The following is a 27636-nucleotide window of genomic DNA, read 5'->3' on the forward strand; positions in this document are numbered from 1 at the left end:
AAAGAGTGTAAGGATCTGGAACAGTATTTACTAAATGTGAGAAAGGTTGCTTAAGGCTAAAAGATGCTTCTAGTTGATTTCTTTTATTTTCTTCCTTCCCTTCCTTCCCATTCCCATGGTTGTATTTAAACTGTCTCCTGGCAGCTTAGTTTTCTAAAGAAAATGTAAAAATCAGTAATCAATTAGTATGTGAAAGTAATTTTTTTCCTGAATATAGGTACCCTCTGAGTTAGGAACATACCATTAAATACTAGCCTGCACTAATTAATAAGAACAAGCTCCTCCAAAAATTCTCAAGAGGAAAACACATTCCACAAATTTTGCCCTTAGGCTGCCAGTGAGGTAGATGAAGAACTAAAGATCTCTTTCTGTATTAGTACATATGATTTTCTGTGAAATATCATTTAAAAGAAATTTATAACTTTACCAGCAAATGTGAAATGTTCTCTTTCAGTAAATTTTAATTTTTCTATTTTTATTCTCATAAAGGTATTTTATCTCAAAATTATATATATACTTTTTTTTTTTTTTTTTAGTTGAGGTCTCACTCTGTCACCCAGGCTGGAGTGCAGTAGCATGCTCACGGCCACCCCAGCGTCGACCTGCTGGGTTCAGGCAATCCTTCTGCTTCAGCCTTCCAAGTAGTCGGAACTATAGGCACATGCTACCACACCCAGCTAATTTTTTGATTTATTGTAGAGATGAGGTCTCGCCAAGTTGCCCAGGCTGTTCTCAAACCCATGCGCTCAGGCAATCTTCTCATCTTGGCCTCCCAAAGTGCTGAAATTACAGGCTTTCAAAATTATATTTTAATTATAAAATATAAAGGTGACCAGTTCAGAAGGAATTAGATGAAAAATTAGTTTTCATAACCTTTTAAAAAAATAACTTAAGTCACTGGGCTCCGTGGCTCAGCCTGTAATCCCGCGCTTTGGGAGGCTGAGGTGAGTGGATTGCCTGAGCCTGTGGGTTCGAGACCCGCCTGGGCAACTTGGTGAGACCTCATCTCTACAATAAATCAAAAATTAGCTGGGCGTGGTAGCGCACGCCTGTAGTTCCAGCTACTTGGAAGGCTGAGGCAGAAGGATTGCCGGAGTCCAGGTGGCCAGGAGCATGCCACTGCACTCTAGTCTGGGTGAGAGAGTGAGACTCCAACTCAAAAAAAAGCAACTAAGTATTAGTGACTTACACTGTCATACGTTTTGCTAATAAAATACTTTTGTATGTGCCTTCACTAAATCCTCAGCATTATTTTTCTTGACTTTAGGAGATCTAATAGATAATAATAGCTAACCTTAACTGATTGCTTGCTAGGTGCCCTGTATGTAGCACTTTGTGTCCATCATCTTATTTAATACTCTAGTGGTTCTATGAAGTAGGTACTATTATTATCCCCATTTTACAGATGGGGAAAATGAGAATTTAACTAACTTGTCCAAGATCACAAAGCTACTAAGTAGCAGAACCAGGATCTGAACCCAGGTAATCTGACTCAAGAGCTTGTTCTCTTAACCATTTTTACAACATATTTCATTTTTAGAGAACTGTCTTAAACATTTATATCCAGTCTTTAGAAAACAAAGGTTTCTTATGTTTTTCTGAACGGGATCCCTTGTACTTGGTCTATTATTGGTTAATGAAACCTGAATTGGGAGGGGTTTTTTCAGTTTCAAAGTTAACACTATTTGTGTTGTCTCAACATTCAAATGATAAGTCATAATGTCTTGGTGATATTATTTCGGTTCCTGAAAGTGATGTTTCTTATCTCCAAATTTCCTTTTAAGACTAGTATATTCTTCTACCTGCCCCCTGATTTTAATAACTTGTAATTATTTGTGCTTGAATAGTACTCTTGCTCTTCCCATATAAGAATTTTCAATCTTGTTGTTTAAGAACTTTTAATCTAAACTAACTCTAACTTAAAAGTGAATGAACTGTTTTCTGCAAAAGAGCAGAACTGATTATTCAGATACAAAATATTCACAATCTGTTTTGTGATGTTTTGTATTAAATATTTAAACTAAATGGCATTTCATGTAAACAAGCAATATGTTATATTAAGTATTGAACTTCAAAACTGTAGAGTTGTTTATCTTTAACTTTGAAAGTGCCTATCATTATTTAGAAAACAAGGATATTGGTGAGTAATTCTCATTTCTCTTGATTTGATTTATTTTATTACTGATACATTAGAATCCACAATACTGAGTTTTTCCCTATACACTGCTTAGTACTTATTTATTTTCATCCCCTTTTTTATATTGTAGGCTCGTTATAGGAAAGAGCAAACATTGCTTAAGCAACTGCCTTGTATTCCGTTGGTCGAAAATTTGTTGAAGGATGGTACAGATGGTTGTGCATTAGCTGCTCTTATTCATTTTTACTGTCCTGATGTTGTCAGATTAGAAGGTAAGTGTTTCAGTGTAATATTTTTGTAGATGGTAACAAATATTCAAGATAATAATATTTAATAAGTAATGAAAACTTTTTTAAAAAATGTATGTATAATTCTGAGGAAGATTAGTTAAGAAAAGTAGTGCTTGGTTTCTTTTTTTTTGAGTTGGAGTCTCACTCTGTCGCCCAGACTGGAGTGCAGTGGCCGCTTCCGGCCACCGCAGCCTCGACCTTCTGGGCTCTGGCAATCCTTCCGCCTCAGCCTTCCAAGTAGCCGGAATTACAGGCATGCGCTACCACGGCTAATTGTGCTTGGTTTCTAAGTCTTTCTGTGCAGTGACCATTATATTTATCATGTGTCTTTGTTAAACAGATTCCATATAGCTGTGTGTTTGTACTAATTATTAAATAGATATGAAATGTTTATTATCATATTAATCTAAAGTTATCACCTTGTTCTCCTCCTATTGAAGATATTTGTTTGAAGGAAACTATGTCTTTGGCTGACAGCCTGTATAATCTGCAGCTGATTCAAGAATTTTGCCAAGAATACTTGAACCAGTGCTGCCATTTTACCCTGGAAGATATGCTCTATGCTGCTTCATCCATAAAGGTAAATTAAATTACTCTTTTAAAATTTTTGCTTTGTTTAAAAAATAGAACAAGATATATAAATGGTCTAATGACTTTAAAGTTACAGATTAACTTTATTAGACAAAAGAGCTTCTGAAAAAATGGTTTTCTATTTTTCTGCTTCTTTTTTTTAAATACACTATTAGCTACAAGTCTTTTTTTAATAGTATAAAACCAAACTTAAAGTCAAGTACAAAATTGATCCGTTGTCTTAATGTTGGCAAAATAGAAGATAGAAGATAAGCTATTAAATGTTTTTGGAACATTGATAGATGCTAGCAAATAATAAGATTATTATTATTTTTTTCTTTTTGAGTTGGGGTCTCATTCTGTTGCATGGGCTGGAGTGCAGTGGCACAATCACAGCTCACTGCAGCCCTATCGTCCTGGGCTGAAGCGATCCTTCCGCTTCAGCCTCCTGAGTAGCTAGAATCATAGATGTGTACTACCACTTCTAGCTAGTTTTTTCATTTTTGTAGAAATGAGGTCTCGCAATGTTTCTCAGGCTGATCTAGAACACCTGACCTCAAGTGATCCTTCCATCTTGGTCTCCCAAAGTGCTGGGATTACAGATGTGAGCCACTGTGCCTGGCGTAGATTATTTCTTTAGAAGTAACAAAGCCCGCTTTTTTTTTTCTTGAAGAATTTTTAATAAAAAAATGAACTGAAAAGATTATGTACTATTTCACCTATCATTATGCATAAATATGTAATATAGTTATACAAAATGATATGGTATCATTGCATATTTTTGTGTATAATGAGTCATTGAACATGAAATTGAAATTGTTTATTTTCACTAGGTCATATATAATTGTTCAAGTAGTTACCAGACTATTTGAAATTTGTCACCTTTATTGTCCTTTGACTATTGGTTAGTGTTTGCTTTCAGATTTTGTTAAAAGAATAAAATTTCACATGGGCAGTAAATAGTACTTAATTGTAAGTCAAATATATTTTATTTACATTGATATTAAATGTTAAAAATAATATTAATAGGTTTTTGAAAATTTATTCCTAATTTTGAAAATTAAATGGTATTACTAATACTATTTTTTAATAGTTCAAGGATTATTTCTTATCCTTCAGATTATTTTTTAATATTATGTTGTAGTTTATGTGAGTCATTAATACAAAGTGAATTGAGAAATCAGAAATGTTTTGTAATTGAGTCATAGTTTTATGAAATATTGAACTCCAGTATAACTATAGTGTAACCATGGATATTAAAAACTTTGAGCCGGGCTCAGTGGCTCAGCCTGTAATCCCAGCATTTTGGGAGGCTGAGGTGAGTGGATTGCCTGAGCCCACAAGTTCGAGACCAACCCAGGCAAACTGGCAAGACCTCGTCTCTACAATAACTAGAAAATTAGCTGAGAGTAGTAGCACGCACCTGTAGTTCCAGCTACTTGGAAGGCTGAGGCAGAAGGATCGCTGGAGCCCAGTGGGTCGGCACTAGGGTAGCCATGTGTGTGTCACCACACTCCAGCCTGGGCGACAGAGTGAGACTCCAAAAAAAAAATATTTGAGACCAGCCATGGTAGCTCATACCTCTAATCACAGCACTTTGGGAGGCTAAGGAGGAAGGATTGTTTAAGGGCAGGAGTTCAAGACCAGCCTGGCAACAAAGTGAGACCCCTGTCTCTAAAAAAATTGTTTAAAAAATTAGCTAGGTGTGGTGGCACACACCTGTAGTCTTAGCTACTTAGGAGGCTGAAGTGGGAAAATTGCTTGAGCCCAGGAAGTTGAAGCTGCAGGGAGTTGTGATTGTGCCAGTGCACTTCACTGCTCTGGGCAACAGAGCAAGACCCTGTTCAGTTTAGTATTATTGAGCACTTACATATCATATTTTTTCTGTCAGATTGCATTTTGGAAAAAATTTCTAGGGATCTGAGTAGAGCTTAATTATTTCTTAAAAGTAATAACCATTCTGCAGAATGTCAAAGGACTGAGTAGCTGCTTAAGTTTGTTTACCTGTTTAAGTTGTTTGTATTTATGTTGCAAGGAAAGTACCTTATGTATTGTTTCAAAGTTCTCCACAGTTAAGAGATATTAATGCCCCCTAGGTAAATTGGTCCACTGTTCTAGAACTATAGAGCAAATTATCAGCAAAGAGGTTTTGAATAGTTGTTAAATTTTTACCCAAAGTAGTATTCTATCTTAAGTTTAATAGCCTATTGCAGATATACACCAGTGATGAATGAATGAGATTTAAACCTATATTTTAAAATAGAATAAAATCTATTTACCATTAAGTTTTACCTAATGCAGGTTTTCTTCTTTCTTAACTTGCTTTTGTAGAGTAATTATTTGGTGTTCATGGCAGAACTCTTCTGGTGGTTTGAAGTTGTGAAGCCATCGTTTGTACAACCTCGTGTTGTTCATCCACAAGGAGGTAATCAGTAAACATTTAAATTTTAAATGTTCCTATAAACAGAAAAAATGGAAGATTTGTATAACTTTTTGAGAGCATCTATTTTTTTTAAGATTCTGCCTATTAGCCTTGATAGATTCTGAGTATAGTATTTTAATATTTAAAGCCATTAAATTATCTTTGAGAAACAGATTATTAAAATGGTTAGGAGAGCCAAGTATGGTGGCTCATGCCTGTAATCCTAGCACTTTGGGAGGCAAAGGTGAAGATTGCCTGAGCCCAGGGGTTTGAGACCAACCTGGGCAATTTGGCAAGACCTCGTCTCTACAGTAAACAAAAAATATTAGCCAGGAGTGTTGGCACTTGCCTGTAGTTCCAGCTACTTGGAAGGCTGAGGCAGAAGGATCGCCTGAGCCCAGCAGGTCGAGGCTGCAGCGGCCGTGAGCATGCCACTGCCTTCCAGCCTGGACAACAGAATGAGACTCTGACCCCCCCAAAAAAAATGGTTTGGAGAGGAGAAAAAGAAAATGGAAAGAATGCCTCTGAATTTGAAGTCTTATCATGTGGAACTTTTTAGCTTTAACTGTTTTTCCATTTCCTCTCTTTGTATATTTTATCTCTATCACAGCTTTTATTCCCTATTAAATTCTTAGTTTTGAACATTATGTTATCCAGAATACTCACATTGTCATTTGGCCTTAACTACAACTTGAATTTGACATTAAACCATAAAAAGGTTTGTGTATATATATTTAAGCCTAGTAGGTTTTGTGATTATTATAATATGATGATCTATTGATTGCACTTAATAAAAATAAAACTAATATAAGAAGGTTACTATAAAGATCCCTCAATATAAAGAACAAAAATGTCCTAACTTTCTTTAAAGCACAATTTCAAGCCAGGCTCAGTGGCTCAGCCTGTAATCCCGCGCCTTTGGGAGGCTGAGGTGAGTGGATTGCCTGAGTCCGCGGGTTCCAGACCCGCCTGGACAGCGAGACCTCATCTCTACAATAAATCAAAAAAAATCAGCCGGGCGTGGTAGCACATGCCTATAATTCCGGCTACTCGGAAGGCTGAGGCGGAAGGATCGCCGGAGCCCAGCAGGTTGAGGCTGCAGTGGTCGGGAGCGGCCACTGCACTCCAGTCTGGGCGACCGAGTGAGACTCCAACTCAAAAATAAAAAATAAAGCACAATTTCATATAGCAAAACAATTTTTTTAATTGACTTCCATTATAAAACCAGAAGTTTATTTCTGTAGGGAAAAAATGATCTTAAATATAAGTTTAGCCCCACTGAAGAACTTTCTTTCAGCATAAGTTTGTGGGATCAGTTATTTCTGCAACCAATGGCTGCCCCTCCTAATATAAAACATTATTATTGTGCATCCCAACTAGTTAGCAGCTTTCCTTGGCTTGGACTTTAATTTTTTTTAAACTATTACTGTTACCTCCTCTCCTTCCACCCCAATTAAGAGCAAGATTAGGAAGGAGGAAAAAATATACAGCCAAGGGGGAAGCATATTCTCGTGAGTATAGTAAGCTCACTTCAGGCAGCCCAGTGTGTCTCAGGCAAAGATCTGTGAAATTTGAATAATGACGATTTAGTCTGTTCTAGCATCTCTAAGCTGCTTAAGGCAGATTCTGAATATGGAGCTATTATATAACATATATAATATTATATAATTTCTTTGCATACTTATAAAGTTGGGATCCTTTCTTAAGACCACTAAGTAAAGTCAGATATCTTAAGTAATTATCATAACCAGTATTTGTGTAACTTTTTAAATTACAGGATTTTCACACACATTGCTTTCCGTGATTTCGTCTGTGAAGTCCACTATTCAGAATACCAACAGCTATTAAATTAGATCTCAAAGTCAAAAATTAAACCAAGTCTTCCCCTGAGTTACTTACAAAAATGTAAATTCTACCAGTGGGTTTAATTCTTCTCTAATGAAATTCTTTCTTTAATTGATTGCCAAAATACTGGCTATTTCATAAAGAGCAAGAAGCATATATATCTGGAAATTCTGTGGAAGCTTTCACAAAATTAAATACTCAAATTTATTTTATTTTAAATATATGTATTTATGTTATGTTTGGCTTTTTTCCCCTAATTATACTTAATCAAATGGTTTTTTAAAAGTTAGAATACTTCAAGAAGAGTTTAAAGAAAATATGACTCTGAAAATTATTTAAGAAGAAAACTGCCGGGCTCGGTGGCTCAGCCTGTAATCCCGTGCTTTGGGAGGCAGAGGTGAGTGGATTGCCTGAGCCCACGGATTCGAGACCCGCCTGGGCAACTTGACGAGACCTCATCTCTACAATAAATCAAAAAATCAGCTGGGCGTGGTAGCGCGTGCCTGTAATTCCGGCTACTCGGAAGAATGAGGTGGAAGGGTCACCGGAGCCCAGCAGATTGAGGCTGCGGTGGCTGGGAGCGGCCAGTGCACTCCAGTCTGGGCGACAGAGTGAGACTCCAACTCAAAAAAAAAAAAAAATAAGAAGAAAACTTTATACTAGAATTTTTCTATAAGTAATAAGGAAAATAGAAATTACATTTTAAACACTTATGGTCCAGAAATCTTAATATTAGAAATACGCTAATTTGAGGGTTTATTTTTTTATCTTTTATTCTAGCTGAACCCTCGAAAGATATGCCTTCAATTCCTGTCTTGAATGCTGCCAAGAGAAACATCTTGGTCAGTTCATGTAGTTCTGACTTCACTTCAAGGTAAACTCTACAATGACTTTATTTTCACTATTTCCATTCTATTTACTAATGAACCCTAGTAATATTTTATATTACATAAGACTTTTTAAAATTTGAATTGGATTTTGAACTAAATTATAATTAACCCTATTAAAGTCTGATTTAACACAAATATAATGTAAATGTACACTGAAATGAATGTTTCATGAATAAGCTTTTATGAACCATTTTGCAAAGTGGGAGATTATAGTCTAGGTTTCAAATAACCAACCAAAAACCAAACTTTTGCTGCATAACTTGTTTATAATTGAGAACAGTCTACTAGATAACTCTCAGGCCACAGAGGAACATTTTTAAATTCTATTAGGATTTTTAATTTTTTTTGTGTGCCTTTTTTTTAACCCTTTGAAGCAGTTTTTCTGTTTTTGTTTTCTGATTATTATAGCTGTTGAGAGAATAACAGAGAGATACCACACAGTGGGTAGGGTTTGATTGCTTGGTGGGTGAGAGTCAAATGACCCCAAGTAAGGAGAACACTGGAGATAATTCCCCAAAGCTGTGCCACCTTGAATAAGGGTAAAAACAGAGCTTTTATTAAGCTGGTTAGCTGAGTCATTGTAAAGGTAGAGGAAAGGCAGTGCAGGAGCTGTCTTCCATCACGCTTCTATTCTACATAGATCGTATGTGTAGAATATGGTGAAGAGGCTTCTCCCTGGGCAGACTTTTTAGTATTTGATAGTATGGGAACTAAGTCCCAGAGTTCATCCCCAACTCAGGCATCTCTGAATCCAACCGGTTTTTGGTTTGTTTTGCTGGGTTGGGCTGCTTCCTGGAACTTTTTGAAACAACAAAAAATTCAAGGTGCAGCATTTATAAGTGGGTACCTTTTCACAGTGTGTATTCGAGAACCTGAGGACCATGCATTACAACAGTAGAATATTGATTACAACATGGAATTTTTATCTAATGTTTTAGTATGCAACATTAGGAACTAAATTGAAAATAAATTTAAAATATCCTATTGTTTAATGTTAGTATAGTCCTGACTTCTCACCTAAGTATGTGATAGGGACATTAGTTTGTTTAAAAATGTTTTTCAGTCTGTAATCCCGCACCTTGGGAGGCTGAGGTGAGTGGATTGTCTGAGCCTGCGGGTTCGAGACCCGCCTGGGCAACTTGGCGAGACCTCATCACTACAATAAATCAAAAAATTAGCTGGGTGTGGTACTGCACGCCTGTAGTTCCAGCTACTTGGAAGACTGAGGCGGAAGGATCGCTGGAGCCCAGCAGGTCGAGGTTGCGGTGGCCAGGAGCGGCCACTGCACTCTAGTCTGGGTGACAGAGTGAGACTCCAACTCAAAAAAATGTTTTTCAGCACATCCTGTAAGCAGCTTTTTATTTGTATTTATTAGAACCTAAAATCTATATTGACTTTGGACTCTCTAATCTGATTTTAAGCTTAAAATTGATGTATTTTGTGAGTTTTAGAAATTCAAGTAGATCCACTAAAAATACTCTTTAAAAATTATGAGTAAAAAAGTCAAAGTAATTTCTGTATGAATTCTTGGCTTTACATAAAAATATGAACTTACACTAAGCTAGCACCCTTTCCTCACATATAAGAAGCTTTTCTCTCAAATGTATGCTAATTATTATGAAACCCAAGCCTTGACAATAGTGTTCATATTACCTTTGTAGAGCTTCATACTCATGTGGACTTTCTGATGTCTATAAAGTATTTTTTACAAATTAAGAAAGCTTACCTTCTGTTTTACTACCGTGAATTTTCTTATTATTTCCATTATTTTTTTATTTCATAATGCTCCCTGAGGCTTACCAGGAAAAGGTTAAGTTAAAATTCTGCTGATTGGCCAGGCTCAGTGGCTTAGCCTGTAATCCCAGCAATTTGGGAGGCCGAGGCAAGTGGATTGCCTGAGCCTGCAGGTTCGAGACTAGCTCGGGTAACTTGGCGAGACCTTGTCTCTACAATAAATCAAAAATTAGCCGAACATGGTAGTACGTGCCTGTAGTTCTGGCTACTTGGAAGGCTAAGGCGGAAGGACTGCCGGAGCCCAGCAGGTCGACTCTAGGGTGGCTGTGAGTGTGCCCCTGCACTCCAGCCTGGGAGAAAGTGATAAACTCCAACTCAAAAAAAAAACCTGCTGATTTAGGACCTTCTGTAGATTTTTTCCCATGGGAAACTTTTTTCGACATATTATTTCTTCAGTGTTTTCCTGGGTTGGTTACAGAGTGACATTTCCTTCCTTGAAGATTTAGAAAACAATGAGTATTCTAGGTGGTCACTCTTGTACTAATAAATCATTAAATTCCACTTAACTTAAAGTGAAGAGTAAATTATTTTATAGTGTTTAGGAACCTTAAATAGACAATCTCCTACATTTCTAGCACTGGGAAATGTTTTAATTTAGGTCCCTTGAAGACTCATCTCTTTTCTGTCTCTCAGATATCTAAGTGGCTCCTTTTTCCTAGCAGAAACTTTTTATAACCCAGGTAGATATCTAAAGTATTTTTCTTGAGGAATTATTGTGTAGCCATTCTGCTAGGCTCTTAGTCCTTCTCTCATTTCTATAAGTCTTCATATAGTCCATTGTAGTTCTTCTCCAACATCGTAGAGCTTTTGAGGAAAGATTCAATAAATTTTACTCTTCCTAGGAATAATGTATTCACATCTACAAATGTTCCTGTACCTAAATAATAATCTCATGAAAAAGGAAAAAAAAAAAGCAACCAACTATTCAAGAGTTATACCAGATCAGAATCATCTATGCAGATGTTAAACTGAGGAATTTACAGCACATGCCATTATTTGGGGAAGAGTGAACATATTGTAATAACTAACTTGCCCATTTTCAGGATTACCCTCCCATCTAGATCTAAGGGAGAGCAGAAACTGTAGACATTATATTAGAGGGAGGATAATAGAGGCAAACATGCCACAGGAGCAATGTGAGTGTTCTCTGATAGTCCTAACAAATGGCTACAAATAAAACTGAGAATAAATGTGATATTTAGTTTAGGACAGAATGTCCACAGAAGCAGATAAACATTTGCTTTGGACAGTGCAAATTCTACAGGTATTGCTGCTTTTGGAAAAAGCCAATTGATTAAGCTTTCATTAGATAGTAAGAATACTACTTTGATGTTTAACTTTGAATTCTTTGGTTGACTTTGTCATCATCTCAGTTTACATTAGCCAAAAGTTAACATAGTTTGAGAAAACTACAGAAATCACTACATCTTGTTTCTCAATTTATTCTCAACCAGTTGGGGTTGGGAATGCTTAACGTCTTCACCTGGCTACAAAGAAGGCATGGCAGACTTAAAATAAAGAAAAAAATTACCCCGAATTGTACCCCACATATTTAAAATAAAAAAATTTTTTTAAAAAGAAAAAGGCCAGGCTTGGTGGTTCAGCCTATAATCCCAGCACTTTGGGAGACCAAGGCAAATGAATTGCCTTAGCCCGTGGGTTCGAGACCAGCCTGGGCAACTTGATGAGACCTTGTCTCTACAATAAAATAAAAAAGTTAGCTTGGCATGGTGCACACACCTGTAGTTCCAGCTACTTGTAAGGCTGAAGCTGAAGGATTGCTGGAGCCCAGCAGGTCAATGCTGGGGTGGCCATGAGTGTGCCATGGCATTCCCTGGGCAACAGAGTGAGACTCCAATTAAAAAAAAAAAAAGAAAAAGAAATTAAGAGAATAGCTTGAGTCCAATCAGATGTCATTACAATTTGAGAGGTAGACTACCTAATCCCCCGCGTTAACTGGCATAGCATAGAATTGAATAAAAAGAAATAACAGGAAAGCATCATATCTTTATAGACACTGAAGTCTTCAAGGTTCAGCTTACTATGTTAATCTTAATGTAACTGATAGAAATACACAGTTACAGGTCAATGAACAGGGATGCTGTCAGGGTCTTTTACAAGGGTATATTACGCTTAATCAGTATTTCAAATTGGTAAGACTATTTCAAATTGTAAGTTTCATTTAATTGTTTTGTGTCTCAGTTTACCTATTTATAAAATCAAGGCATGGTGACTTATGCTTGTAATTCCAGCACTTTGGAAGGACAAAGTGGGAGGATTGCTTGAACCCAGGAGTTCGAAACTAGTCTGGAAAACATAGTGAGACCTCATCTCTACAAAAAAATTTTTTTAATTAGCTGGGCATGATGGCAGGTACCTGTAGTCCCAGCTACTTGGGAGGCTGAGGTGGAAGGATTGTCCAAGGCCAGGAAGTCAAGGCTGCAGTGATCATGCCACTACACTCCAGCCTGGGTAACAGGCAACAGAATGAGACTCTGACCCCCCAAAACTAAAAATAATAAGTAATATGCTCTTATTTTATCGCACAAGGACATTGAGATGTATATGATAGAAATTCAAGTTGTTTGGCTAAAAGATATTAACTGTATAGAGATATATATTATAATCACAGCCTTTTTTTGTTTAAACAATACATTATGTTTCTATATTTTAAATATTTAGGATGTAGAATTAGAGATGTTATATTGTTAATAGCTTCATGCATTCTATATAAAATGTATATTAAACAGCTAAAATATAACATTTTAAATTTATTTTATATTGCAGTGGGGAGGGAGCTACATTTACACAGTCTCATCATTTGCCTACTAGATGCTCACATCCCCAAGCTTATTCTTCAGCATCAGGTAATATATTTGAAAAAGCTCAGGAAAATGCTGCTTAAAGTAGGTTATCTGGGAAACGATTGACAGTAAATATAAACAAACAAATATCTGGTCTTTGTTCTGAAAAATTGCTACTATAGACACCTTAAAAGCTTGGTCAGTTTCACTGTGCTTGCTTTTCTTAATAAAATGATACCTAATTTTACATATATACCTACTTAATTTTTATTGCTGCTAATAAGTCCTCAAATATGTGAAATCTGTCAAGTTGCTGTGAGTTTAAATTTTTTACACAATTTCAGTGGCTTTTTCTTTTTTGCATTTGAAGGAGGAATTAGAAGGTCTTCATCTATGTCTTATGTTGATGGCTTCATAGGGACATGGCCCAAAGAGAAAAGGTAAACAGAGAATTATTTTTAGTGTACTTTCATTACAAAAGAACCCTGTTTTGCCCATATCTCTTTTTTGTTGATAACCACATTGCTATATAGACTTTTAATTAGTTTCTAAATTTGAAAAGGGCAACATAGGCAGATAATAGGTCAAAAGGCTAACGTAACAGGTAGCTAGATAACCCTAGCCTTACCTTGAAGACAATATGATTAGGAAAAATGGGGAAATAAAGTAAATATACTTTCAAATAATTATTGTTCAATGATATTAAAAAGTCATTTCTTTGCCAGGAGTTTTAAAGGCTTTTCTCTTTAAACTTTTTTTAGATCATCCGTGCATGGTGTTTCATTTGATATTTCTTTTGATAAAGAAGATAATGCACAGAGATCCACTCCGAACCGAGGAATCACTCGTTCTATTAGCAATGAAGGACTTACTCTGAACAACAATCGTGTATCTAAACACATTAGGAAAAATTTATCCTTCAAGCCAATAAATGGAGAAGAGGAAGCAGAAGGCATTGAAGAAGAACTTAATACAGATTCTCGCAGTGACCTCAAATCTTATGGGCCCCTTAATACAAATGAACTCAATTCTAATGAGATGATTCATTATAAGCTTCCAAATGGAGCTTTACAAAATAGAGTACTTCTAGATGAGTTTGGCAACCAGATCGAGACACCAAGCATTGAAGAAGCATTACAAATCATTCATGATACTGAAAAGTCTTCTCATACACCTCAGCCAGACCAAATTGCTAATGGCTTCTTTCTTCATAGTCAAGAAATGAGTATCCTAAATTCAAATATCAAGCTAAATCAATCTAGTCCTGATAATATAACTGATACAAAAGGTGCCTTGAGTCCCATAACTGACAATACTGAAGTAGACACTGGAATTCATGTTCCCTCAGAAGATATTCCTGAAACTATGGATGAAGATTCCTCCTTGAAAGATTATACTGTAAGCTTAGACTCTGACATGGATGATGCATCTAAATTTCTTCAGGATTATGATGTACGAACTGGCAACCCCAGAGAAGCTTTCAGTCCTTGTCCAAGTACTGTAAGTACCAAGTCTCAGCCAGGCAGCAGTGCTTCTTCTAGTTCTGGAGTTAAAATGACGAGCTTTGCTGAACAGAAATTCAGAAAACTGAATCATACTGATGGAAAAAGTAGTGGAAGCAGTTCTCAAAAAACTACACCAGAGGGCTCTGAACTTAACATTCCTCACGTGGTTGCTTGGGCACAAATTCCAGAAGAAACAGGCATTCCACAAGGACGGGACACTACCCAGCTGTTGGCTTCTGAAATGGTGCATCTTAGGATGAAATTAGAAGAAAAGAGGCGTGCTATAGAAGCCCAGAAGAAGAAAATGGAAGCTGCTTTTACTAAACAGAGACAGAAAATGGGAAGGACAGCATTCCTTACTGTAGTGAAAAAGAAAGGGGATGGGATTTCTCCTCTACGAGAGGAAGCAGCTGGTGCAGAAGATGAGAAAGTATACACTGATCGAGCAAAAGAAAAGGAATCACAAAAAACTGATGGACAAAGGAGCAAGTCACTGGCAGATATAAAAGAAAGTATGGAGAATCCTCAAGCCAAATGGCTAAAGTCTCCAACTACACCTGTTGACCCTGAGAAGCAGTGGAACCTGGCAAGCCCCTCAGAAGAAACTTTAAATGAGGGAGAGATTTTAGAATATACAAAATCCATTGAAAAGTTAAATTCATCCCTGCATTTTCTACAGCAGGAAATGCAACGCTTATCACTTCAGCAGGAGATGTTAATGCAGATGAGAGAGCAGCAGTCTTGGGTGATCTCACCTCCACAGCCCTCTCCACAGAAACAGATTCGAGATTTTAAGCCTTCCAGGCAGGCAGGCCTGTCATCCACCATCACACCATTCTCGTCAGATGCCCCTCGCCCTGCTCATTCATCGCCACAGTCTTCTACCAAGAGAAGCACACCTTTTTCTGCTAAAAATCTAAGGACTCCTAGGCCAAACGAATTAAAAATAGCCCCTTTGAATCGAACCTTGACACCCCCTCGTTCTGTGGATAGTCTTCCGCGGTTGAGGAGGTTTTCACCAAGTCAAGTTCCTATTCAGACTAGGTCTTTTGTATGTTTTGGGGATGATGGAGAACCTCAGTTAAAGGAACCCAAACCTAAAGAGGAAGTTAGAAAGGAGAAATTAGAACCCCAAGGGACTTCAGAGCAGCATGGACATAATCCAGAAGAAAAGGAGATCAAGCCTTTTGAGTCAATGGTTTCTGAAGTCTTGTCACAGCCTGTCACAGAGACTGTATGTCTGACACCAAATGAGGACCAACTGAATCAACCCACAGAACCCCCGCCTAAACCCGTTTTCCCACCTGCTGTTCCGAAAAATGTTAATCTGATTGAAGTTTCCCTCTCAGATCTGAAACCCCCTGAAAAGGCTGATGTATCTGTGGAAAAATATGATGGAGAAAGTGATAAAGAACAATTTGATGATGACCAGAAAGTATGTTGTGGCTTCTTTTTTAAGGTAATATTAGTCTACATAGTTTTGGGATCTTCATTAGATGAGTATGGTTATGTTTTGTTTTTAGTTGACTTCTTTTAGTAGCAGTACCTTTTGTTACAAATCCACCCCTCCCTTTGGTGGACTCTAGTAACATTCAAGCACATGATTTCTAGAGTAGTCTTCCAGTGTGCTCAAAGCTGTAATAAATCCTTTTATCACAGTCATGATACATGTTTAGATATGCTCCTTGTTTTTGTTCTTCTGCTCTTTTTCACTTTCACAGAAGCCTTTTAAAAATTAAACTACTCAAATCTCTTCAAAAAATCATTCCATTTTGTCTCTTAATCATGTAACATTATCTTAATCCTGCTACTTGTAGACACTAATAGATATTAAAGTTTACCGTACAGTTTTATGTACTTTTGCTGCCTCTGCTCCTTGTAGAGAAAGGAAAGCAGAGGGGGGAAAAACTTTTAGTGTAAAATGGGCAGTACATCTGTATCTTTATTTCCATTCGTTTTCATTCCTTCACCACCAATACTCATCCATTGGACTATGGTTGTAGCTTCTTGACTGGGCTCTCTGTCTTTAATCATGCCATTCCATTCTTCATACTGCTATTAGAGGTGAGTATTCCAAGAGCATAGTTCCAACTGAATCTTTCCAGTCAAAAATCTTAGAGTTGCTTGTTGAATAAAGTTCAGACCCCCTTAATATAATATTCAGGGACTTTCATAGACTAATCTAAACCTATTTGTCCAGCCTCTTCCCCATAATTTTATTTTATGCTGTTCTTTAAGCATCTAAAGCTTTTTATAATTCCTTAAGCAGAGGTTAAATATTTCCACATTTGTGTATCTATTATATCCTAAACATACTCATACTGTAGTACCTGTGACCCAGAGTTTTCAACTGCTTCATTTTCATTTGCTTTGTCTCTTAGGGTATGACCTCCTAGAAGTATATTTCATCTTTTAATCCCCATAGTATAGCAAAGTGCCTGGCAAATTGCAAAATATATTGTATATAGTCTGTTACATATAGACATATGAATGTTTGAATGGTATCTTCTGACTTTCCCCATTCAGAGTTAAATCTGTCTCTGGATTCCTATATAAAGCACCTTTGTATACCTTTTCTTCCTGTGATTTTTAAGCTACTTGACCTGGGGTGCCATATATTTTAATATCTGTAATATCTGGCTCTATGTTATAAGTATATTAGACACCAAAGAAATGTTTATTTAATTGAGCATTGACCAAGACAATTGACAAGGAGTTATTAAGACAACCATTTCTATAGCTTGTTATATTTCCAAATTCTGAAGCATTTGGAAGCCCTCTGAGAACTAAGGCTATCTCTAAGGATTCAGGTAGAAACTGGGGCAGGCTCAGAAGGCCTACAGATAATGAACTAGCTCTCAAATTGAAAGAACTTTAGAGGAGGATATAATTATGCCCATCTTTTCTTCAAAGGAAAAATTTTCAGTGTAGATCAGAACCTGTCAAACAATGTCAGTTCCTCAACTTTTAAAAAATCATGCAGAAGTAGTTTTATTTATGTGATATAACATGGATAGCTAATTTTGGAATGTTTTTACTTGAGCTTTTTAAACTGAGCATATATTTTAAATACAAATTAAATGCAATTTTAATCATTGGGGGAAACTCTATTATAAGTTCTTTATTAGGGTAACAGAAAACTTTTTTAAAAATGGTTTTCTTTGCAAACTTTTTGGTTTTGAGAGTATAATTAAATAAGCTTAAGTGTCCTTTGTTACTCGATGGAACTGTTACTTTGGTTCAGTTCTTACATAATAATTTCTGGACCATGTCTACAGTTGGTAGGGTTATAATAGAAAGTTCAAGTTTTCAATTATAAGAGTAGCTACAAAATATGACTAAAATTGAAAATGAGAATATTGATATGTAAAATGTTTCATCTTTTTCAATGAAATTTGTTCTTAGGATGATCAAAAAGCAGAAAATGATATGGCAATGAAACGGGCAGCTTTGTTGGAGAAACGGTTAAGAAGGGAAAAAGAAACTCAGCTTCGGAAGCAACAGCTGGAAGCAGAAATGGAGCATAAGAAAGAGGAAACAAGGTAAAGGAAATTGCTGGGCCAGTTCTAAATCTGAACCTTAGTGGTGCATGGGCATGTTTAGAAAAATGGGTAGTTTCTCATTAATTTTTATTAACAGATCTTCTTTCAGAGAAGTTTGTGGTGTATATAGACAACTGGATCAATGCTGATTTTTGGTGTGTTTTAGAAGTCAATTTTCCCAAAGTATGCTTGATTTTATATTTTTATCCTAAGTTTAAGGCATCTCATATTAAAGTTTTCTAGAAACATTAATTTAAATAATTAATTTGAATGTTTAAAAAACATTAATTTAAAATAACTTCACTGGGAGATATAGACATATCTATATATAGGTATATAGATAAATATATAGATGACCTACATTATCTCAAGTACATTTTAAATGAACCATTTTTTCCCAAGGTGATGAAATATGACAATTTTCCCTTCTCACATCAAATATAAAACTCTCTTCTGTGTTAGTTGTCTTTGGTATGCAGAATAAGAACTTTAGCTCTTTGATTTCCTAGGCGTAAAACTGAAGAAGAACGTCAGAAGAAAGAAGACGAGCGAGCACGCAGAGAATTTATTAGGCAAGAATATATGAGGCGAAAACAACTGAAACTAATGGAAGATATGGATACAGTAATTAAACCCCGTCCTCAAGTAGCAAAACAAAAAAAACAGCGACCAAAATCTATTCACAGAGATCATATTGAATCCCCCAAAACACCAATAAAAGGTCCTCCAGGTAACACCGTTTATTATAATAGGAGTCTGTTCATAAAAAAACACCACCTTTGGTTGGTTTGTCATATTAACATGATTGTGCTTCGGTATACAAAATTGGATATACAATTTGAAATTATGCATGCTCCTTATTTGGAAAACCAAAATGAGCAAATTTTTAATGAATTAAGTGTATTATGTGTGCCTGCATATATTCAAAAGAACAAATGTGAATGCTAAAAATCCAATTTAAATACAACCTGTTAGGGAACTCTGCTCTCAAATATCATCTCCCTGAATTATTAACTACCCTTTACATACTTGTAATTTTAAAGATAAATGTTACATGCATGAAATGTACAAGAAACATGTTGGTATAATAAGGAATATAGGATCAAAGGTTCACAAGTCCCTTCTTTAAGATGGAAATGGTCAAAAAACCAAATTTATAATTTCTGGAATTGAAATAATATATCTTTTTTAAAATTTGACAATGCATACTCTTATTTTCTTTAAATAGTTTATTAAAACCAAATGCCATGGAAAACTTTAGAGAATTGCCATAGTTATTTTAAACCTGAGGAAAAATACCTTGCATTGACTATTTAAAGACAACACTGGCCAAGTGCAATGGCTCACACCTGTAATCCTAGCACTTTGGGAAACCAAAGCAGGAGGAATGCTTGAGCCCAGGCAAGATTAGCCCAGGCAACATAGCAAGGTCTTGTCTCTACAAAAATAAAAAAATTAGCCTGGTGTGCTGGCGCATGCCTGTAACCCCAACTACTTGGGAGGCTGAGGTGGAAGAATCACCTGTGCTCAGGAGTCCAAGGCTGCAGTGAGCCTGATTGTGCCACTGCACTCCAGTGTGAGCAACAGAGTGAGACCCCAACTCAAAATGATAAATAAAATAAAGTAAAATTCTGTCTTTTCTAGAGTGAAACTGATATACAATATTAGTTGAAATTAGCAAATTAATTTTCCACCTCAGAATTAAATATTAGTATACATATTTTTTCTTTTTAATTTTTTTCTTTATGACCACAGTATCATGTTTCATTTAGCACTTTCCTTTTGAAACAGAAACCTAGTTTATCTTTATTTCCTAAAAGTAGAAAATTGCCAATTTTAATACGTTTTGTATATATGCATGCAAGCATATTATGTATTTAGACTCAGCATAGAGAAAAAAGAAAAAGAAACTACAGAAGCTCAATTTTTATATGCTGGTGTTATCTAATAAACAGACTCTTTGCTAGTTGCTTCTTTTAAATTTCTAATTTTTTAAATTCGTATCCTGAATTTATTGTGTTTTTTCAGTCTCTAGCCTTTCCTTGGCATCGCTGAACACTGGTGATAACGAGAGTGTACATTCAGGCAAGAGGACACCAAGGTAAATTTGTAACATGAATTTTTTTATAGAAAAGATTATGGTACTTACAGTTACATAAAATTCAAAGTCAAAATTATTTGGTGTTTTTATTTTATATTTTAGAATGACTGAATCATAGTCACAAACTTTTATAAGTTTTGCTGACTTAGGACTATTTGAGTTTCTGTTTAAAAGAAATTATAAAGAGGGCTATTCATCTTTCAGTGTTTCTTATTTTTTAGAATTTAGAATTATTGACGTTGGTATAAGGTACTTTTTATAAGCTATTTAACATGAACAGTAATTCAACATCAGTAATTGCTAATATGATTATGATTAAATTATGGTTAGTAGAAATGGAGAGTACATAATCTCTGTAGTGTCAGCTTCTCTAGTTTATTTCCCATGGAATATAATGAGTTTTTCCCCATCAGAATAATTCTATTACTTATAAAAGATCTCTTTTGTATTTTCTTTCTCTAGGATATAGATTAGAAGCTGAAAATCAGTATTTCATTACCTTATACAATAATATCCATATCAGAAAAGAATGTTTCTAGTGACAGTCAGTCATCTTGGAGTTCTCATCTTTGTATTACCATCCTTTTATATAAATTGCCTGTTTTCCTATCAAAAAACATTTATTCTTTCAACAAATATGGAATGCCTCCTGTGGTCTAGAAACTTAGATGTATAGCTGTGAATAAGACAAAAAAATGTTATCTAGTTATTTTTAAGCCTCTAAGTTGATTTTGGTTCATACTTTTACATATACCTTCTGGCCTCTATTTTTTCCCTGTTTGAGATATTAAAAATATTTTATTTTCTATTTAGATCAGAGTCTGTAGAAGGCTTCTTATCTCCAAGTCGTTGTGGCAGTCGAAATGGAGAAAAAGACTGGGAAAATGCATCAACAACTTCTTCAGTGGCTTCTGGAACAGAATATACAGGTTAATAGCCATACATTTTTAGGGAAACACTTGAATTTGACACACTTATAGATATAGGCTATACTAATGAAAGTTTTATTGCCTCATCTTTTAGTCTAAACACAGGAAAAATTAAAAAAAAAAAAAAAAAAAAACAGTAAACACAGGTGGTCAGTTTCTGGTAGTTCAGTTTCAGTGATACTGCTCTACTTAGGAAGATAGTGACTTGTCCCAGATGAATTGAAATAGGTTTCTAAATAAAATTAGTGATACTACTTAGTATCTTATCTACTTCTGTCTTACAAATACTGGTTATGTTGGTGTATAGTTTGGGTTGGGAGTTTTAGAGAAGCTCTGTTAGCAATACATAGGTTCTGAGTACTGAGTACAGGCTAGAGTCCTCCCCCTAACATTGGAATTTCAAGTGTCAGAATTGTGCACCTTTAATAAGTATTAAAAGGCACTAAAAGATAAGAATGCATTGGATCTAGGACAGTATCCGACCTCACACATCACCACCAGGTCGTCTTCTAGCCTCTGGGTAGGCATGATTGAAATAAAAGCAAATGGAAGAATAGAATGTAGGTTAAGGACATTTCTAAAGAAATTAAGCAGGAAAGAAAATGCGAAGAAGTGTGAGCAGCACATTGAGAGGTAAAAGTGGGAAGGCACAGAGAAGAATATGAAGAAGAGCAAAAGGAAAAGGAAATTGCCATCATCCACCTGTGATACAGTGGAAGTGGAAAGCCTATAAAGGCCTAAAGAGATTAGAACTTGTGGAGACTTCACTCTGTGGCTTTTAATACCACCTCCTACAGTCAATCTGATAGCATTTAAAGCCTGGGATTGCACAATATTTCATATTACTCCCTCTGCTTCTCTATGTTAGTTGGTTTGAACAACTTGAAAAAGATGATGGTTTTTCTTCCCATTTAAGAAGCTTAAAAGGCTGGATGTGGTGGCTCACACCTGTAATCTCAACACTGTGGGAGGCTGAGGTGGAATGATTGCTGTAGCTCAAGAGTTCAAGACCAGCCTGGGCAACATAGTAAGACCTTGTCTCTACAAAAAATTTTTTAAAAATATCCAGGTGTGATGGCATGCACCTGTAGTCTTAGCTACTCAGGAGGCTGAGGCTAGGAGGATTGCCTGAGCCCAGGAGGTTGAGGCTGCAGTGAGCCATGAGTATGCCACTATACTCCAGCCTGGGCAACAGAGTGAAACCCTGACTCACAAAAAAAAAAAAAGGTAAAAGTTCAAATTACTCATGGACCCATTCTACTTTAAGCTAACCACTAACCTTACTAGACTTAAGAAAGGTTAAATAGGCAGTGTGACGATTGTAGAATATTTTATTTCTAGTACTGCTCTCACAGGCAGCCTCAGAAGGCCATAGGACCACTCTTCAGGTATACCCTGTGTAGATAAAACAATGTTTTGATTGGAGTGCAGTCAGTAAGAAGCCTTCAAGCACAGAGTTTGGTCTTTCATTACAGTATTTTATAAGTATGGGAACAATTTCATCATTTAAAAATAGTATTATTTCTGACTTAGAAATGTTATTTTTATTACTGTTGTTATATCCTTACCACAGGACCAAAGCTTTACAAAGAACCCAGTGCAAAATCCAATAAGCACATAATACAAAATGCTTTAGCTCATTGCTGTTTGGCTGGAAAAGTAAATGAAGGTCAGAAGAAAAAAATACTGGAGGTAAGCATGTTTACATGAAAATTAAATTTGGCAACCTTCTGAAACTATAGGAATCTTCTATCAGTTCAAGAGAACATATGTTCATAGGCCAAGAATTTCAACCACATATAAAAATATCTGTAAGTGGATGTTTTAATTATTAGATTGAGTTAGTTCACTTTCATATTGGGCTCTCAAATACTGCAGATTTGATTAAAGATTAGGAATAGACTTTAAAATTTGTCATTAAAATAATGTGATAAAATGTGACCGAGAAATATAGCAATTATATAAACTTTATTCAGCAAAATGTTGAAGGGTTTTATTGTTGTTATTTTGTTTTGTTTTTGTTTTTTATTTTAAAGGAAATGGAGAAATCAGATGCCAACAACTTCTTAATCTTGTTCCGGGATTCAGGCTGCCAGTTCAGGTCTTTGTATACTTATTGTCCAGAAACTGAAGAAATCAATAAGCTGACTGGGATAGGCCCTAAATCTATTACTAAAAAAATGATTGAAGGACTTTACAAATATAATTCTGACAGGAAACAGTTTAGCCACATACCTGCTAAAACTTTATCTGCCAGTGTTGATGCAATTACTATTCATAGCCATTTATGGCAGACCAAAAGACCAGTAACACCCAAAAAACTTTTACCTACCAAGGCATAGGAGTTGGGAAATATTTGCTTCAGAACATTCGTGGTAAATTTGCACTTCATCTTTCCTGCCTATAGAAAATCTTTCTAATTGCCAACAAGACTGTTATTCATTAAAACTGGACATTAAGCACTGTTGTCATGAACAACTGGAATGTAAACCACAATATTTTGGAATGCAGAAGATTTTCACTTAAGTGATAAGTCCAAGTGATGAAGGAAAGGTATTTATTCACAGATGGAAGTTTGTATGTGTTACCAGGCTCACCTGCTTGATATTAGATACATGAAGCACTGAATTTTCATGGACATTAGTTGGACTTACAGTTGAAATATGGCTAAGAGTACAAATTATGTGTTTTATTTGTTGCTTTTTTTTAACCTTTTAATGTACATGCTTATCTTCAGATGGTTTATTTTGCTATTTTTCTCTCCTGGGGGTTTCTTCTAAGATACCCTTGTATTTGTTTCATGTGGAGATCATGAAAGTAGGAAATACACCTTCAAAAGTAACTTGCACTTTTCTTATGATGTTAAGAGAAACACTAGTGTTTAGTTTTACAATAACTCTCATATTTTGATGGTGTTAGAGCAGTTGCAAAAATTATTCTGCTAAGATTTACAATTCTGTATTTATTACTCACTCAAGTATTAACATTCTCTATTAAATAAGAGGAGGTGTTATAAAGAGCTGCTAGTAGATTTGCTTTAAACCACATGAGCTTAACCAAGAATATGTTATAAGAAGTTACTGATTAAATCAGTGCTGATTTTACACCACTTCTGGCCAACTCAGAATAACTTAGATTGTTCTTTTAACAAAAAAAAGGCTTTCTATCTCTTTTCTCTTTTAAAGCAAGTCACTTTATAAGTTGGCAGAAGTGAATGACACTTTGAGAGTAATCTTTCAGTCTGAAGATGTAAGACTTCCTGAAAAAAGCTCTCAAGAGGTCTTTACGTTATATTTATAACTCATAAAAATTATATTTAGAATTTTTAAACATGTACAAAGGGCTACATTTTAATTTTAAAATAGCTTCATATTATTTTACTTATATTGGGTTTTTCTTCTTTTTAATCCTTTTCAAGTGGAACAGCTTAGATTAAATACACACTTGAAATCTTCTCTACATAATTTTTGTTTTTTAACAGTGTACACCAGAGGGTTAGTTGGGGAAAAACTTCATTCTCAGGAAAAGACTTGAATGATTATGTGACCTTGTTATGTTTCAGTGTTGTGACAATTGTGTAAACTAGAGGGGGAAGACAGTATTGTATCATACGTGAGATGTGTAGTTTGTTTTCTTTCATGGAAAGTAGAGATAAAAATATATACATTTCTCTAATTGAGTTGTTTAGAGAGAGAACTAATGTCTCATATGATGTATTTACTTATTTTAAAAAAAAAAGAATAGGAATGAGATGTCCCTAAGCTGTACTTTTCTATTATTATAAGGCCTTTAGGCATCAGTGCATCTGGGTTTCAACATTTTCTCAAATGCTGTCAATATTTTACTGTAATTTATGTTCTTATATTTATGTATATTTGTTAAAACTGTAAAAAAAATTTTCACAGATTTTTTTTCCCAATACCTGTGCAAGATACATGTGTAGCTCAAAACTATTTGTGATCTACTGTTTGCATGTAAGAGACCAGGATATGTAACTCTTATATTTTAAGTGTATACATACTGTGTATATAATATATGGATATTAAATATGGGGAATTGCACATTTTATCTTTTAGACAGCAATTTATATCCCAGCGAAGAAAATGATTGTCAAATACATGTTTAGATTAAAACTAGTTTTAAAAAATTAAAAGCAAATCTAATCAAATGTGAATAATAATTAAAAGGATAATTTAATAAGCTTCTTACATTACTAAATTTGTTCATTCCAATTAACCAAATTTCCCTCATCAAAACAATCTTCTTCATGATATTACTTGGCTATTAAATAAAATTGAATGCAAGACAATGGACACACTATTTAAAACTAAACAGGACCACCCTTTATTCTTAAATTTGTATGTGTCCAACAGTTGAATTGAATGTCTACAATGTCTAAAGGTAGAATGTGAATATTGCGACAAAGTTTATTGCTCTCAGTATAAGATTTTACTTTATTAATGCAGAAGGAATATGGATGTATTTCTTTATGTTTGCAAATTTTTTTGTTGTTATGGTGCAGCTTTTTTTTTAAATTATGGTTTAAAATTATACAAATGAAAAATGCCATTTCATAGAGTTTGGGGACTTGCATCAACTTTAATGAAACACACTGGTGCTTTCATCATCAGAGGTCAAATTATTATGATAATTCCATTAAATTTGCCAAACTTGTTATGGTTACCAGTGCAGCCTGTCAAATTCTGCTATTGAAAAGCTTTGGAAAGCTTTTCTTTTCAGTTTCTCAATTTTGTATTAGAATGACTGTTACAGTTTTAATTTGGCTGTTTAAAGCCAAATTCAAAGCTATATAATTATGGACACTGTTGAGCAATGTACAGTGTATGGTGTGCTTACCTGTCCACTCTAGCACATTGCTTACAGGGTTTTTTTTAAAAGATGCTGTGCTGTAAAATACTGTCATATTTGCTATTTCCTGGTATAGTGTAGTTTTTCCCCTTTCATTTGAATAAAAGCATGGCACCAAATGACTCTTTTTCTTGAATAAAATTGTATTTTTTGGTAAAATTATTTGAAATTGGAAGAACTCATCATATAGTTTTTCTATCCCTTAACATATGTTTAAATTTAGTAATTTGGATAGTCATAAGAGGCACCTTTTAATAATAGACATTGTTTGAATACTAAAGGAAATATTTAAAAGCCTGTAAGTTTCCATGCTTAGCTCAGATGGTCTTCATAGTATGATTTATAAATGTTTGTGATAATCTTATTAATATCGATCATATTATATGATTCACCATATGTTGATGAAGTGATAAAGAACTTGTGCCGGAGTTAATAATCTATGTCTTTGAATGGCTAGTGAACTTCACCGACCTGCAGTAGCCATCTGCGGAAGCTAGTTCTTGGCTGTTATTCTCTAAGTTTCTCAGACCAGAGCAATTTAGAAAAAAAGAGACATGATGACAAAACAAAAAATCTTTATACACAAGTATAAACCTGAAGAAATACGTGCAGTTAGTAGGCATACATGTGGTTTTCTACATTGGGACCTTTTGATAGGTTTTGTAGCTTCAGAATAGAACTACACTTCCACTATATTTTCCAGTACTAAATTATCCAAAATAAAAATATTTAATCTTAGGACCCAGGTAATATTAGAAAAGTATATGCCAAATCCTAGAGCCTAGAGTATATGCCAAACAATAAGAATGTGTTGCCTGATCTGGCTAACTGATTCTTAACTAGGACAGAGGAAAATATACTATAGTGAATAGTAACAGACACCTTTATGTTGTAATGTGGCTACACAAAGAGATAATAAAAGATAAAATTCTGCAGAGGAAATTCAGCTGTGTGGCTATGATCTAGGAATTAAGTATTGGGAAAACACATCAATAAAATGTGGAATTCTGTCATCCCTCAGAATTGTTTAGATGCTTAAGAAATAGACCGAGGCCACCATTGCCTTGCTAAGCTGTGGTATCACCATGTGTTCTCTGAGCTATGAACAGGCCATGTTTCCTGGCTTTGGCCCCCTCCCCTGAGTTGGGGAGGTGAATCTCCTCTTTCTCGCTCTTTAATTTACTTTCTAAATAAACTATATTTTCTACTCTAAAAAAAGAAATAAAGAAATAGATCTGTATCTTATATGGCAGTTTTGCAGTTAAAAGAAACAAATGAGATATTAATAATTTTGCCCTATTTGATGGGCTGGGGGAGGAAGCACAGATTGATATATCAAGAGTTGCTCTTCAAACAAAGGAGATATAGAATCTAGTTTCAGTCCTCTCCTTTTTGTCCCGTGGGTGTATAGGCCTTCTAGCACCTCAAAGTCAGATACTTAGACAACAAAAATTAGTTTTGTCCATGTTTTTAAATCACTGTGGTATTCATACCTGAAGTTGTCTTCATCCACAGTGGCTTGTATTCATGTCAGAAAGACAGAGGAGAAAGGATTATTTTCCATTGAAGAAGAGAAAAGCAAACAAGTTTTTACAAAGTCTTGAGACCCACTAAGATTTGTTTTTTAAACATGTAAAGCAAAGGTACTGTGGTACCTTAGGCCACTGATGTATTTTATTCTTCTTAACCCCAATCTGTTGTTTTAGAATCTGTGATTTCCTTCAAATAGTGTTAGAGGCATGGGGCTAAATTCCTGGCCTACCCAGTTACTCTTACTTCAGGATTTGCATGTCTATATAACAAGGGATTGTAGCTCTCAACCCCAAAACAAATAGAAATTATCTACTTAAATATTGCTTTATAATTTAAAAGCTTCTTTGATTTGGTTTCTCTTTTAACTTAACTGTCTGGGAAGAGACAGTTACAGATCTCCATTTT

At 35.2% G+C, this 27636-nt stretch overlaps 1 protein-coding gene across 3 annotated transcripts in view; it reads left to right on the forward strand.

Annotated features, from left to right (window-relative positions):
- The window catches only part of CAMSAP2 (calmodulin regulated spectrin associated protein family member 2), a 122514-nt gene extending 96694 nt beyond the window's left edge, over nt 1-25820 (forward strand). The window contains exons 6-18 of one of the 3 annotated variants that reach the window (XM_008067109.1): nt 2268-2409; nt 2868-3007; nt 5329-5422; nt 8045-8138; nt 12736-12815; nt 13123-13192; nt 13514-15716; nt 17663-17799; nt 18309-18529; nt 19828-19900; nt 20714-20829; nt 22403-22521; nt 22866-25820. In XM_008067109.1, the coding sequence (XP_008065300.1) occupies nt 2268-2409; nt 2868-3007; nt 5329-5422; nt 8045-8138; nt 12736-12815; nt 13123-13192; nt 13514-15716; nt 17663-17799; nt 18309-18529; nt 19828-19900; nt 20714-20829; nt 22403-22521; nt 22866-23171 (3795 nt within the window). In that variant the 3' untranslated portion in view covers nt 23172-25820. The remainder of the gene's footprint in view (nt 1-2267; nt 2410-2867; nt 3008-5328; nt 5423-8044; nt 8139-12735; nt 12816-13122; nt 13193-13513; nt 15717-17662; nt 17800-18308; nt 18530-19827; nt 19901-20713; nt 20830-22402; nt 22522-22865) is intronic. The other 2 variants (XM_021717122.1, XM_021717123.1) reach the window with 2 other exon arrangements.
- Nucleotides 25821-27636: the final 1816 nt, after the last annotated feature.

Source organism: Carlito syrichta, unplaced genomic scaffold, assembly GCF_000164805.1.
Source record: "Carlito syrichta isolate Samal-C Ts95f unplaced genomic scaffold, Tarsius_syrichta-2.0.1 Scaffold309294, whole genome shotgun sequence".
In the NCBI taxonomy this organism is placed as follows: Eukaryota; Metazoa; Chordata; class Mammalia; order Primates; family Tarsiidae; genus Carlito; species Carlito syrichta.